Raw genomic sequence first — 14,376 nt, 5'->3', positions numbered from 1 at the left:
CCCGGCAGCAGCATAGCCCCTGCCGGGCGGGGCGTCCCTTTCCTTGGGGTGGGCGGGGCGGTCCCTCCTTCCCGGCCCTCCTCCTCTATGCCGGCGTGGGCTCTGGGATTGTGCCAGGGCAGGCCCTCAGGCCGCGGCCTGCCCAGGTGAGTACCCGGAGGGGCTGGGGCGGGCCGGGCCGGGCTCCCCCTCCTGAGCCGAAAGGAGCTGTAGAAACATCAGCCCCCGAGATGCTTTTCAGAATGAACTCATCAGCCCATTTGTGCAGTATATGCATAAAGAGGTGTTTGGAACATGGGTAACCAACTTGGAAGCATCAGCGTTTTGAAAAACAGGGGAACAGGGCACTGCTGTGTGTGAAATGCTTCAGGGGAAGTGTTTTTTAGTGGAAAATGGGAACATGGGTGAGTTTCAGCATATGTGGGAGCTCTCCGAGGGTGTGGGATTAAACTCCACAGCAATTTCCTCTTCAGGACCAGAGGACATGGCCTCAAACTAGCAGGGGAGGTTCAGGTTGGAAAGCAGGAGGAATTTCTTCCTGGAAAGTGTTGTTAAAGGTTGGAACAAGTTGTCCATGGAGGTGGTTCAAGGAATAACTGCATCTGCCACTCACTGCCATCCATGGGCTGCTTGACAAGGCAGTCATTGGTCCTCTTGATGGCCTCAGAGGTGTCTTCCAACCTCAGTAATTCTGTGGTACAGTTTAAATGCAGTGGTAGGACAACTGGGAATGGTTTGGAATGCAACCAGGGGAGATTTACATTTGACATGAGGAAGCATTTCTTTGCTGTGAGAGTGGTCAAACACTCGAACAGACTTCTTAGGGAGGTGGTCAATGCCCCAAACCTGCCAGTGTTTAAGAGGCATTTGCACAATCACCTTATTGATGTGACTTAACTTTTGGTTACCCCTGAAGTGGTCAGGCAGTTGAACTTGATGACCATTGTTGGTCCTTTCCAACTAAAAATACTCTATATCTTCCAGTTGTTGAAGTTTTGTGCAGTGACTTTTCGCAGTTTGATCCTGCTTTGGCTGTTTTAGGTGAGAATTGTCACTGGAAGCCTGAAGCTTGTTCTATTATTGTGCCTGTGAGTTTGCCTTAGTGTTACAAAACCACTTGCAGGAGTGCAGGTAACAAAGAGCTTTAGCATTTGAAACTAAAAAATGCAGTGATGATGCTTAGAGTTGTACTTTCTGGAGGCCTCATTTTCAGTAATTCCATGGTAACAGTGCATAGATGTATTATGTATTATAGATGTATTATGCTGGACAGTTGTAGGTACCCACATTTATCACTCATTTTGTTATTCTGTGGGGTTTTTTTAAGAGAATTGTTCAGCCTGAGCTTTGTAAAGAATGGAAGAATACAAAGTGTTGAAAGTACTAGGAGAGGGATCCTTTGGGAGAGCTCTCCTTGTTCATCATAGAATCAGTGACCAGAAGTATGCAATGAAGGAAATAAGACTTCCCATGGTAAGTGTGACACATCACCTCACCCACCACTTAAAAAAAAAATTCATAACTCTGGTGTATTTTTGAAACACTGAACACTTTTGCTGTCATTTTTTGTGTATTAGACAATTGCATGGTATGGTTACTATAAAACTATATCTGAGTTGATGTTGCTGGTACTAAGAAAAGTAGGAAAATCCAATCTAATTCAGAAAGCGCGTGGTTGTGGTTTGGGAAGTGCAACATGTACAAAGACACTTAAAATGAAACCCCTGTTCCCTAAAGTCCTTGATTTCACTAGAATGCAGATTTTATCTGCAATGCCTAATGAGGAATCTGGTCTCATATTGCTGGAAATCACTTATTTGAGTTACCTTCTCTGCATTTAGATAAGCAAAAAAATCACAAAATGGGAGACACTGGCTTTGTGGAGCCTGAGACTCAGTTAATACCTGGCACTTGGCTTTATATTGAGTTCATGCAGTCTATCAGCTGCCCCAAAGTCAGTGTGTGCTGCTTTGTTACATAGTTCTACACTTAAAATAGAAAAGGTCACCAACTGAAGTAGGAAAATAGCCTCCAAAATTAAAAAAAAAATGCCCCAAAACCCCCAAGAAGTCTTCAGCTAGTAATAAACCACACATTAGAAAGATGGGGCCTTTCAAGTTTCTAAATGACTTAAAATAACTGAAAAACAATTCTCAAGAACGTTTTAGTTTTGAGAAGTGAGGTGGTTTGTATGTATAATATGAAAATTTATTATTGTGAAATTTATATATTTATTTATATTTTCAGTCTTCGTCTGGTGTAGAGAACTCTAGGAAGGAAGCAGTTCTTTTGGCTAAAATGAAACATCCAAATATCGTTGCCTATAAAGAATCATTTGAAGGTAAATATAAACATTTAAATTCTGTAATTTGTTTCAAGTTGCATACTACTCATTAGATTACTTCTTTTTATATAATACATGTTATAAACAAAATACATGTTTATTGTAACATATAATACACAGCATGTAGTTGGAGCTTTATAGTAAAAAGTATTACTTGGAGTAAAAAGCAGTACTTACTCTTCTAACAAAAATACTAATTATTCTCAAATTGCCTAAAATTTAGCTGATGGACATCTGTATATAGTGATGGAATATTGTGATGACGGAGATCTAATGCAAAAGATTAAACACCAAAGGGGAATTTTTTTCCCTGAAGATACGGTAAGAAAAGACATGGTTTTGAACAAGGGACCAGGAATCCTTTTTCATGTAAACTGAAGTGTGCTGCATAAACCGTATTATAGAGATGCAAACACCTTGAGGTACCTTAAATGAAACAAAGGCACTTACAGATAGAATAGGAATGTTACTGCTTTTATAATTTTCATCAGAACAAGACAAGGATTGGACTAAAAGGAATAAAAAAGAAATTGTTGCCTTGTTTTGAGCATTGTGTGGGTAGTGTGAAAAATGGTCAGGTTTGTCTGCAATTAAATAAGAATTTTACACAAACTTCAGACAGAATTTAAAGCACAGTAAGATGTACTGCAAATGAAAAGTAAACAAACACTTGGGTAAGATAAATTAAGCTAGCCAGGAGACTAAATGCTTGCACTATATGTATGTAGCAATTACATGTTTAAACCATTCAGCAGGCATTAACTCCTTTTACCAAAGAGGCTGTAAAATTACTTGGGAGAGGGTTCAAAGGGACATTGTAGTGAATGAAAGCTACTTCCTGCCACAGTTAGAAGCATCACATTAGTTAAAAGACCAGAAACCTCAACCAACCAAGTATTTAGATTTTCTAGGCATCTTTGCATCTTTAAGAGTTTCTTTTATACTTAAAAAGGAACACATTACCTTTTAAAAACTGTGTGTTGTTTCCATGTGGGTTTTGGTTGTGTTCTGTTGTTTGGTTGTTGGGTTTGTTTATTTGCTAATTTACTGTGAAACTGTAATTAACTTGCTTATAAAATGACCATCAGATAAAGTGCCATGTAGCGATTCCCTGTCTTCATTATTGTTATGTATTATTAGAGCTTTCTGCACACAGGTAATAAGCATTCCTTCTGCCATGTCAAAATATAAATTATCCTGAGGAACTCAGTCTTTCATGTTGTTTGGAGGCCATTATGTTAGAGTTACTTTTAACTCCCAAATACTCAGAACATGCTTTGGTTGTCCAATTATTTTTTTAATTATTACTAAGGTATTCATTATATACAGCATCGAGCTGTTAAAACTCTTAGTTGCTCTTTTTCAGATCCTTCACTGGTTTGTGCAGATGTGCCTGGCTGTGAAGCACATTCATGATCAACGTGTGCTCCACAGAGATATAAAATCCAAGGTGAACAGAGCAAGTGTTGCCATTAACAAACTCTTCTGCATGTAAAAGTAAACTCCCTTTTTTTATAATTTCCTGTGACTGCTAAGGTCTGTGTTTTTTATTTAGGCCTAAGGATATCATGTAAATGAAATTGGTGAGTGCATGGGATGATGTCATATTGCAAGTGTAACTATCATCTAAGTATAGATATATCCTTCATATCCAAACTGCTGATAGCACCAACTACTTGTGACAGACTGCATATAATTTAAAACAATAACAGAACTATAAAAAGTGTATTGATTATGCAGTTTTTAAATATCTTGCCACACTTTTTTTTTTAACTCTTACTTATCAGAAAGAGAAATTTAGAAGAAAGTGTGACCTTAGTGTTTTGAGTACAGAATAGAGATTAAGGCAATTCTAAGTTCTGATTCTTCCTCTGCTAATGATGCTGGAGCTTTAGGCCCATATAGCCTTTCCAATATAAACTTTCCATTTCCCTTGAGACATGACATAGTTCTTAGCTTTTTTTTTTTTGGTAGAAGTATTAGAAGAAACAAGTAAAAGGAAAAATAAAGATAAAATACTAAAGTGAACACCACCATGTTTTCTGTATACACAAACTGCAGAAATGATTCCTAGGAGAATATTAAAATATGTTAATCTGTGCTCTTGAAATGCAGAACATCTTCCTCACTCAAAATGGAAAAGTGAAATTGGGAGATTTTGGATCTGCACGCCTTCTTGCACAGTATGTGGACATCTCCACTGATCTCAGTGGTGTTAAGTTTTATTTTTCCATTAACAAATAATACAGAGTTCTTAATTCATTGCTTTCCACCTGGCATTTCTTCTTTGTTGTTTCAACAGTCCGATGTCATATGCTTGCACGTATGTGGGAACTCCTTATTATGTACCTCCAGAAATATGGGAAAGCATGCCATACAACAACAAAAGGTACTTGTGTTTTCAGTGGTCACAAATAATGCCTGACTGATGTAGGGGTTTCTTTATTGCTGTCTCAATCTAGCTTTGTGGCTTACCTGTACTTGATTTGGAGAAGATACTGAGCTTAAGTATACGTAGAAAAAGGTAATTACAGGGGGTTTTAAGGTGGAAGTGCGTAAATTCCTCTTTACTTAGGTAACTGAGAGCACAGTATCTTTACTCTTAGAAGTTTGAAAACCTCTGTCTGTTTGGGAGAGTAAATATACACATACATAGGCACAAGTGTGTGTGTATATATGCACATACATATATGTTTACATCTTTTGCGGGTCTTAGGTTTTTTTCACTGGTCATATTTTTTATGCTCTTCACGCCAGTCATAATGTAGGGAAAATGGCACAAAATGGATTACTTAGATTTACAGAGCCTAGTTAGTCTGGTCCTAATGCAAGAACTTCTGAGAGCATCTTGATAGTACAGAGTTGACAGCTTTCTTTCAGGCTCCAAAATACTAAGCCATTTTATATTCCCACTCCTAGATCTGTTCTGTGACCCCAGTTGTTTGATTGGTTTTCCAGAGAAGTGAAGAAACCTTCTAGAACTTAAGTATTTTTCTACTCCTCGTGCAAGAAAGGCATCAGTTGCTTCTTTTGCAGATGGCAGTACTCACTTTGGATGGAGAGAAATGGTTTTTTTCTCAGTAGGAGACTTCTTATTGGCAGGGCCAGAATTCCAGCTCTCAGAATTAGGATTGTGTGGCTACCATCTGATGTTAGGGGTCATGGAATACGAAGGCGGATAACTGTTGTTGCAGCAAATTGTTTAAGAGACATCCTAGCAATAAAAACCCAGCTACAACTGATGACAGTCATCTCTTTTACATCAGGGTAGGATACAATAAGCAAGAACATTTCTGGTGGAGAGGTTAAACACATAATTGTATTGTCTTTTATAGTTACTTACATTTATTTTCAGTTTATTCAGTTATGTACACAGTTTGAATCTCATTTTTTTGAAGCAGGCTATTGTAATTTTTGGCTGAAAACTTCTCATCCTTTTCCATATCTGCAGTGATATATGGTCTCTGGGATGTATTCTATATGAGCTGTGCACTCTGAAACATCCGGTAAGTACAGCTTTATTGCTATTGGAAAAGTTTTGAAATTCCTTAAAACTCAATTATCAGTTAGCTGTACTGTAGTTTAGACTGACATATTTGCTACTGCTTCCAAAAGAGGGAAGTATTGCTCCACCCTTTCCACACCTCCTCCACTGTATGCCTTATGTTTTTCAGCAATTCTCGGGACCTACTGGACCCTTCTTCCATAGAACACTCCATTTTCAAAAGTTTTAGAAAATTTTTTTCATGGTTAATTTTCCTCAATATCAGTAAGGTGATCTGGGACCTCCTGAGGAGTTCAGCTGTTGCCAGACTGGTTTCAGATATCTGCAGGGAGGTTGCAATGAGCATTGCATTTTACAGGACCAAGATGATTACAGGAGAAAAGGAGAAAAAGACACTCAAAATCTTTGCTAATGAGAATATATTGTGTGCAAGTATAGCAAAATGTGGAAAGCAATAAGCAGTTTTGTGCCTTGCATCAGTGATATACCTTTGCTTATTCTTCAAATCAAAGAAGTCACTGTCCAAGCACTGTCCTCCTGTTGGAACAGTGGGAACCATGATGGATGTTTCTGTCTTTCTGTCATTCCTGGGACACTGTCTTTTACAGTGCTGATGCTGTTTCTTTTGTGTTAACTTCCTCTGGCTTCTGTATACACACACATGGGTAACACAAGAGCTGTTATCAGGATGTTTGTCTTGCAAGAAAATGAGATCCTAATTGAAGGTCATTTCGTCTTAGTTTTTTATAAGCAGCAGTTTCCCTTCTTTGAGATAATAATATTTCTTGAAATCACAGAACCGTAGAATATTCTGAGTTTGGAAGGGACCCACAAGGATTAAAGTCCAGCTCCTGGCCCTGCACAGGACAATGCCAAGAATCAGACCATATGTCTTGAGAGCATTGTTCAAATCTTGTATCTCAACAAGAGATTCTCCACAGCTGCAACTGCTAGCTGTGCAAGAGGGTAGAAGTTTATACTGTACATGACTGAGCCATAAAGGAGTCTGTGCATAGGCATGTGTTAGCCTAGTCAGGTCTGTGACAAGGCTTTGGCAGTGTCACAGCTACTCAGGCAGAGCTCACAGCTGGGATTCCAAGGAGTGCAGTATCTTCCCTTTTTAGCAGCATTGAAATGTTATGTGTCTGGTTTTATGTGGTGGTCACACACGTTCTTGTATCATCTGTCAGAGGTGATAATAAAAGGATGCTGCACACTGTGGATGCTTGGTGCTCTGCTGCCAAGACAGCAGAGTGTACCCAAAGAAAACTTCTGTGTGGAGGCAGAGGTTCTCAGCATTTAGATTTCCAAGAGGGGATTTGTGCCTTTACAGGCTACTTCTAATTATTTGGTTGGGTTTTTTTAAATCAAGTCTCTGTATTTCTTAGCCTACTATTTCACTCTTGCAGTTTAAATCTAATCTCAAATATATGAATTGATGAATTTGATTCCTATAAAAATAAATTGTGAACAATCCTAAATTAATAGGACTAACTTTCCCATCTGCATTCCTGTTGTAAAGGTTGTTGCAGTGTCCATTGTGATCTGGTTTTAGTCACCGTGATGTTTTCATTCTCAGGAAATTTCTGTCAGTATTGACATAATTAAATGCCCCCGTAACAGCCCTACAAAATGAAGGGAAAAGTTACCAATGTATTCACTCAGGGTTGTTATTCCACACCTCTGAAACTGTCAAACAGGGATCACATCAGTTGGTAATAGGGAAGCCTACGTAGATACATATTATATATTTTTATATAAAAATGTTAAAGCTGCTCTTAAATTATGTCATCTTCTTTTTATCTTATGCTTAAACTCTGTGCTCTCACATTCATTTATTTTTAATGCAGTTCCAAGCCAACAGCTGGAAACATCTCATCCTTAAGATATGCAAAGGCTCCTATGATCCACTACCATCTCACTATTCTTATGAACTTCATTACTTGATAAAACAGATGTTTAAGAGAGATCCTCAGAATCGTCCATCAGCCAATACTATCCTTTCAAGAGGTTGCTTAACCAAATTTACAGAAAACTGTTTGCCTTCTGAGGTATGGTACATTCTTTGTCTCTAGATTTAAGCAATGATATCTACATTTTAAATAAGAATTTTATTTTTAAATGAGTTGTGTGGGTCCTACTTTAAAAGCCATAATTACAGTTGCAGAATTTTCAGAAAACTGAGTTTTTAAAAGTTTGATTTGCAAATGAAAGTTGAATATTGACCTGATGCTGCTAAAAGTAGCTACTGTTAGTTGTAGCAGCACTTTTGTATAGTGACTCTATTTTTAACAAATAATGTAACCTATAATTTGAGGAAGATTGAAATGATTCAGTACTTGCATTTCTTCATACATGTTCCAGATGATAAGAGAGTTTGAGCAGGTATTAAAGGAAACCAAGAAACGTGAAGGCAGTGCAGCAAGGCCAAAGGGTAAGTTAACAACATTTTGTTGTTGTAGGGAGTGACAAAATGATGAGTAAATATAAGATCTTAAATACATAGATATTATAAAATCTTAAATTTATTTCCAATAAAACATTAGTATTATATGTTCCAATCTACTTTTAATTATTGCAAAATCTAATATTACTGAATGTATACAGAAAATTGCTTGTAGGGTGTAAATTATACTCCAACATAAGTAGAGTGCAAAGCTGTAATACATACATTGTTAGTCGTAGGACTTGTGCTAGAAATAAATTCAATTTTAAAACAAGTAAATCATCTAACTGTTGCGTGTATTTTAAGTATGACAGTTCTTTTTTTCACAGAATATGGTGAGCCAAGTTATGTTCACTATTTAATTTTTAGAGAGAATGTTGGATTTTTTTCTTCTGCATAAATTAAGCATCACCAAAATTTGTACACATTTAGCACTGAATAGTAGAGGGACTCCCTGTTGAGAATGAGCTCTGTTGACAGAAGTGTGAAGAAGCTATCACATAATTTTCATTGCTTGGTTCAGTAGCATTGCTGTCTTACCTCTGGAATGCCACTTTACTACAAATGTTTGCTAAAGGTGTTAACTCTTCAATCTCTTAATGTATTAGGTGGTGTCATAGCTGGTAGAAGCTCTAAAAATAAGAAAGAAAATACAGTAAGTATTCAAATATAAACATAATTTTTATACCTTAGTAATTTAGAATGTCCTGTTCTATTATTAGCGTGCTAAATCGTAGATCAGCCTTGTAGGTAAGCTGTCATTTGTGTTCAAATTGCACTTTTCCTGTGCATTTTTTTTCACCACTCCAACTTTTTGATTCTTCACACATTTAGTTTAGTTCCAAAGTAGATTTCCTTATAAATCTGTCAAAACAAAAACCCAAACAAAAAAAATCCTCTCTTGTTTTTCTAAGTTTTTGTATTCTGCAAAAATGTATGCATTTTCTTTGCTTTAGGGAAAGATTTGGAAAACACTGTGGAAACAGTCTAGTCTGGACATAATGCTCACCAGGTTTTAGGGCCTGTGTGAGATTTCAAGTGAGGAGACTTAATACACAGGTGGCCAAGATGTCACCTGTGGGCACATAACAGCACAGCCTGACAGCCTTATTCAGTATATTTAAGAAAATGTATTGCCATGGGGCTTATTTTTTTTCCTTTTCGTAGCCATGTCAAGTTTAATATTTGGGTGCATCTTGTTGTTCCTGGGAATATAAGAAATCTGTCTTTATATTGCTTCAGTCCTTAAATGTAAAAAAAATAAAATAAAAACTCAAATTCCATCAAGTAACTATGTGTGTGCTTAGCTTCAGAAAACGATTGTCCAAAAAGGGCACACAGTGTGAAATGCAGTACATTAATAGATACTGTGCAATTGCAACTGGCTTCATGCTGTCAGTAGTTTAGTTTTCAGGTCTTCAGATCTTTATGCCAGTAACTTTATAGCAAAACTAAAATAATTATTGCCATGATGATATTACTGCTTGGTTTTTCTTGACAACAAGGATAATGATTAATGCAGTATTTATTTTTTTAAAGCGAAGGAAAGATGAAAGTAGCAATCCTAGCCCCTTAGAAAAGAAAAATATTACTGAGGGTGTAAGTGAAGGCACAAAGGAACAAAGGAAATCTGAGCAAGAGGGTAAGTTTTACAGTTCTTAAGGCTGATGCACTTCCTTCTGTGTAGTGATGTCTACGCATCAATGATCCAGCCATTTAAACAGGTAGCACAAACAAGCTTGAACATACAGAAAACCATCCCGTCCTCAGTTACTTCTGCAATTACATTGATTCATACTGCTTCTCCAAGATTTAAAAAAATATTTTAAAAATTATCATGTCCAAAGAACTAAAAAATGGCTGTTTGAAAACATTTGGAATAGAGTAAATGTTTGGGGAACTCGTACCAGTCAGATTTGTACCCACAGAATCAAACATCACTGCTAGTTAAGTGACTCTTAGTACTACTTTGCCTGGACAGGGTAATCTGGACAGAGAATCAAGATGCTGCTTGTCATCCTGTTTTTTGTTAGAATTACAACAGAAACTTCTGCTGTTCTTGCAGGAAATACTGATTTGTCACAGGCCCACAGGAGGCAATGGGAAAAGAGGGTATCTAGTACTGTATTGGATGTCCTGGAAAATGCATCCTTGCTTTCTTCCAGTTTTACACCTGAAGAGACTGAAAGTAAGATGTAATTAAATGTGATTTTAATTCAAGTAATATTGGTGATTCTTTACAGATTTTAAAAGCCAAAATTTTACAGGGCATGTTTAAAATTATGTAAAATTTATTTTAAAATATTTTATTAACAAACACTGAAAAAGTCCACTGTGCTGAAGAGAATTTCTATGTGGTTTTGTGTGACAGAAGGATTACAAAGACCAATGAAAACCATAAATAATATTAGCAACCCGAATATTATATTCATTGCTAAGAAATTATCCTACAATCCTCTTCTTGATATGATGTTTGTGGAGGTAACAATGAGAAATTCATTTGGTGCAGAATGCAACTGCCCATCTTTCAACTACAGCGTACTACTGGGAGCATAAAACATCCATACTTCTCTTGTTGTTTACTTTTCTTCCACATCAACAGCTTTTAATTAAAACTCCTAATATGAGATTTCTTCTGAAAGTAGTTTCAATTTTAAAATGTCCCACACTGATGCACTTGTTACAATCGTTTGATGTGATTATGGATATGTATTCTAAGTGTAAATAAATGCTGTGGAAATAAATAATCAAGGAATGAGTAGTCAGAAAATTCCCAAGCTGTGATGGGAATGTTACATAATAATTATATACAGGGCAAGGGAAAAGGATTGAAGAATGCATGTGTTTAGGTGTTCTGATATTAAAAGGCACAAAAATGGCCTCAGGCTCCTTTCTGTAAGATTTATAGAGCCACCACATAAGCTTGCAGAGACTCTGACTGCTCACACCCCTCAGCCAGTTTCTGCTGGCTCCTGGCAGCAGAAAGTTCCAGTGTGGTCACCTGTAACTTGCGGTCCTTTTAGTGCTCACAGTGTCAGCCTTAGTTTGTTAAGAGGTCAATGGTGGTACAGATGGAAATATCTAGACTCTCTTCTTGCTGTATTTCTCTCTTGAATGTGATCTTGAATGTAATGCACACTGATAATGCCATTTTATTTAAGTAGTATTTATGAATGATTTTATACCCAGGTGGTGGTGTTATAAACTACAGTGAAAATAAGCCACGTAAGCAGTGGAACAAGGAAACTCCTCAGACCCTGATGAACATTCTCTATAATGCAGATGTCAGCTTAGCATTTAAAACATACACAATTTATAAACCAGGTAAATACCCAGTTTTTGGACAAACATTTTTTACAAACAGGTTTATTAATAAAGACTTTTTTTTTTTCCTACATACCCCCCATGTATAGAGATTGTGCACTTGTATTCTTATCACAACAGGCTGGCTGGGGTATTTTTTAAGTTTATGAAACAAAATGTGAACTTAGAAAAATCCAGGTTTAGAATTTATGAGTGATTGTATATCTCCACTGCAGCAATTTTAGATGAACTTTCACTTGCAGCTCAATGGCTGAATGAGATTGTGACCAAAATGCAGATGCTGCAGAGCCACATGTTCTCCATCCAATTAAGTGGCATGGTGTGTATATTAGGGAGGTGCAATTAACACACTGCAGCCCCAACAGGTAAATCCACCTCCCCTAAGTCAGCAGTGCCCTGTCTTGAGGGCAGAGTGATAAGATGGTACCGCTGCAGACAGCTGCAGTCTATAGATGTGCACAGCCACAGTCACAAACACTTGTTCTGCATTTACAACAGGCAACAACTTGGCCTGGTATCTTCTACAAACTGGGGACAAATTAGACTATTTTATATTCTTAATAGTTTTATTTTTAAAATTGAAATATTTTGGTGATATTTTAATTTTTATATTTTCAAAGCTTCTGGAAATATATTAAGAGGTCCACTTTCTGATGAAACTGATGCATCTGATGAAGTTGATGGTGAACATGAAGATGTTGTCATAGATTCTGAGAGACTTGAGGCTAGATCTGGTGAAGATGACACGTATGTCCAAATGATGTCCTTGTGTTTTTGCTTCCTCTGGTTCCTCAAAGTGATTATTCCAAAGCAACATTCCCCTGATAAAAACCCAGTTATATTCACAACATCTAAATCCATCCCTTTCTTATACCATCCCTCTCTTACACAATGAAATTTGTAGCATTTGATATCTTACAGTTTTTATTTGTTATAGTTATTGATGGTATGGAGATTAAACAGGTTGCTTGTTATTAGCAGATATGCTAATAATCTGCTGATGACTTTGAAAAAAATTAAAGCCTGAGATGAAATTAGATCCATATTAAAGTGCAAAACCTTCCTGTATGAAAATTTTTGTACTCTGACCTTGAAATCAGATAACCAGTGACAAAACCACTTGGTATGTTTGCTGCATTTGTGTATTATTCTTCTTAAATTGTCATGCATCATGCAATAAAATCTCTTTGGAACCTACTTCTACAGACAGATTTGCAGAAACTTTTCAACTTCTATGTTCCATTTATGTTAGTGACCCACTTGGTGGTTTTTTGAAGGAGCAAAGTGAACATCAGGACATTCTGAACAAAAATACTGTATTTTAGAGATGCGTGTATGTTTTAGAGGGGGTTCTTGGATTATCAGAATTCAAATTTATATAATTGTTTATTTCTGTGGCACTTAGAGATGAAATACTGGAGCATGTATTGCTGCAGTTCAGCTGCAGGCTGTCCATATCAACACATTAGTCTCTTATTGTACAAATTTGGTTTTACTTTTGATAAAACTTACTTTAGTAAATACCAAAGAGAACATCTATGGATTCCTTAATCACAATGGTGCAGGAAATAAGTCCGTTGTGCTGATATTTTTAACATAATTTATCCTAGTTATAGGGTAATTTGGGGGGGGGGGGGTAGGAAAAGGAAATAAAGATTTATTAAAGTTATATTTTGCTTTGCAAAATAACATTTTTTATACCTGTTTTCAGGGACTTTGAGGAAGATGACCCAGACTGGGTGTCAGAACTGAAAATGGCATTGAAACACAGTGACTGAAAACTTGAATTTACCTACAATAAGTGAAGTTGTTAATTAAATACTATCAGTCAAATTCTGGATGGAGATGTTTTCTGTATCACAAAACTGAGGATACAAACTGCACAACAAACTTTTTTACATAGAACACTGGCAAATAACTATACAAGTTAATTAAATGTATTTGGAGTTCCTTCCTCCCACCCCTCCCTTCTTTCCAGACTCAGTTTCATGTCACTAGTCAAGGCTGAGCCCAACAGTCATGGTGGTGTAGTGCCTCTGGGATAACAGATTAAACAGGAGAAAGAAGGACACAGACAGAGACACAGGTGGGTCTGTGTTGGAGCCAGCTGGCATTGGCTCTGTCAGGCATGGGGGAAGCTTCTTGCAGAAGCCACTCCTCTGTAGCTCCTCCCTGCTCACAAAACCTTGACACACAAGCCCAATACATACTCTTACTATGTAAGCAGTGATGTCTGAAGGGCCTATTATGGGAAACACTTAGCTATGCTAAATATTGGAGGGTTTAGTTCATGCAATTATTAATCCCCTGAAAACTCTTGAGACTGAACTTTTCCCTTCGTTTTTACACGCCATTGCATGCATGGAAGGAAGCAAATATGTTCATGAATACAGACAAATTTTCCAACTTCTGCTGCAGAGAGCACTATGGGCAATGTAATGTTTGACATCTGTGCTGGCTCCTGGGTACTAGACACTTTACAGGAGAAGTGGGGCAGGGGAGAATACAAACGCTCAGCAGAGTTCTCCTCGAGAAGCTGTCCCAGACAATGTCTATGTAATAAATAATATTAGAGACTAATACACAGGGAAAGCTTTAGGAAATCTGTAGATTTGGTACTGAGCCAGTTCATACGGCGCCTCCCCTGTTACAACACACAGGCTCATACATGAGTTTCCACCAAGGGTTCAACTTGAGGCACTCGAGATTTCCTTTCGGGCTACTCCATGCACACCAAAAGTTGCTCGTCGTGGAAGG

The 14,376-nt window shown here is 37.3% G+C and overlaps 1 protein-coding gene across 3 annotated transcripts; it reads left to right on the top strand.

Annotated features, from left to right (window-relative positions):
* The first annotated feature begins 62 nt into the window (after positions 1 to 62).
* NEK3 (NIMA related kinase 3) lies at positions 63 to 13,524 on the top strand. 3 transcript variants are annotated; one of them, XM_071570973.1, is made up of 16 exons: positions 63 to 146; positions 1,328 to 1,473; positions 2,248 to 2,341; positions 2,568 to 2,665; positions 3,711 to 3,794; positions 4,460 to 4,527; positions 4,647 to 4,733; positions 5,796 to 5,850; positions 7,700 to 7,900; positions 8,214 to 8,283; positions 8,904 to 8,950; positions 9,835 to 9,937; positions 10,361 to 10,483; positions 11,485 to 11,619; positions 12,240 to 12,366; positions 13,331 to 13,524. In XM_071570973.1, exons 2-16 carry the CDS (start codon positions 1,357 to 1,359, stop codon positions 13,395 to 13,397), a joined length of 1,476 nt encoding a protein of 491 aa, XP_071427074.1. In that variant the 5' UTR covers positions 63 to 146; positions 1,328 to 1,356; the 3' UTR covers positions 13,398 to 13,524. The 3 variants fall into 3 exon arrangements, with proteins under 3 accessions (XP_071427074.1, XP_071427083.1, XP_071427092.1); XM_071570982.1 differs by lacking the exon at positions 63 to 146 and adding an exon at positions 235 to 404; XM_071570991.1 differs by lacking the exons at positions 63 to 146; positions 1,328 to 1,473; positions 2,568 to 2,665 and having other exon boundaries at positions 2,271 to 2,341.
* The last annotated feature ends 852 nt before the right edge of the window (positions 13,525 to 14,376 follow it).

Source organism: Pithys albifrons, chromosome 1 (genome assembly GCF_047495875.1).
Source record: "Pithys albifrons albifrons isolate INPA30051 chromosome 1, PitAlb_v1, whole genome shotgun sequence".
Classification (NCBI taxonomy): domain Eukaryota; kingdom Metazoa; phylum Chordata; class Aves; order Passeriformes; family Thamnophilidae; genus Pithys; species Pithys albifrons.
This window is presented reverse-complemented; position numbering and strand designations above follow the sequence as displayed.

Bases quoted from the DNA above. Each gene is read 5' to 3' on its own strand.
- NEK3 (XM_071570973.1), top strand. From the start codon at position 1,357: ATGGAAGAATACAAAGTGTTGAAAGTACTAGGAGAGGGATCCTTTGGG. The intron at 7,901-8,213 runs GTATGGTACATT...TACATGTTCCAG, and splicing joins AAAACTGTTTGCCTTCTGAG to ATGATAAGAGAGTTTGAGCA. The intron at 8,284-8,903 runs GTAAGTTAACAA...TTAATGTATTAG, and splicing joins CAGTGCAGCAAGGCCAAAGG to GTGGTGTCATAGCTGGTAGA.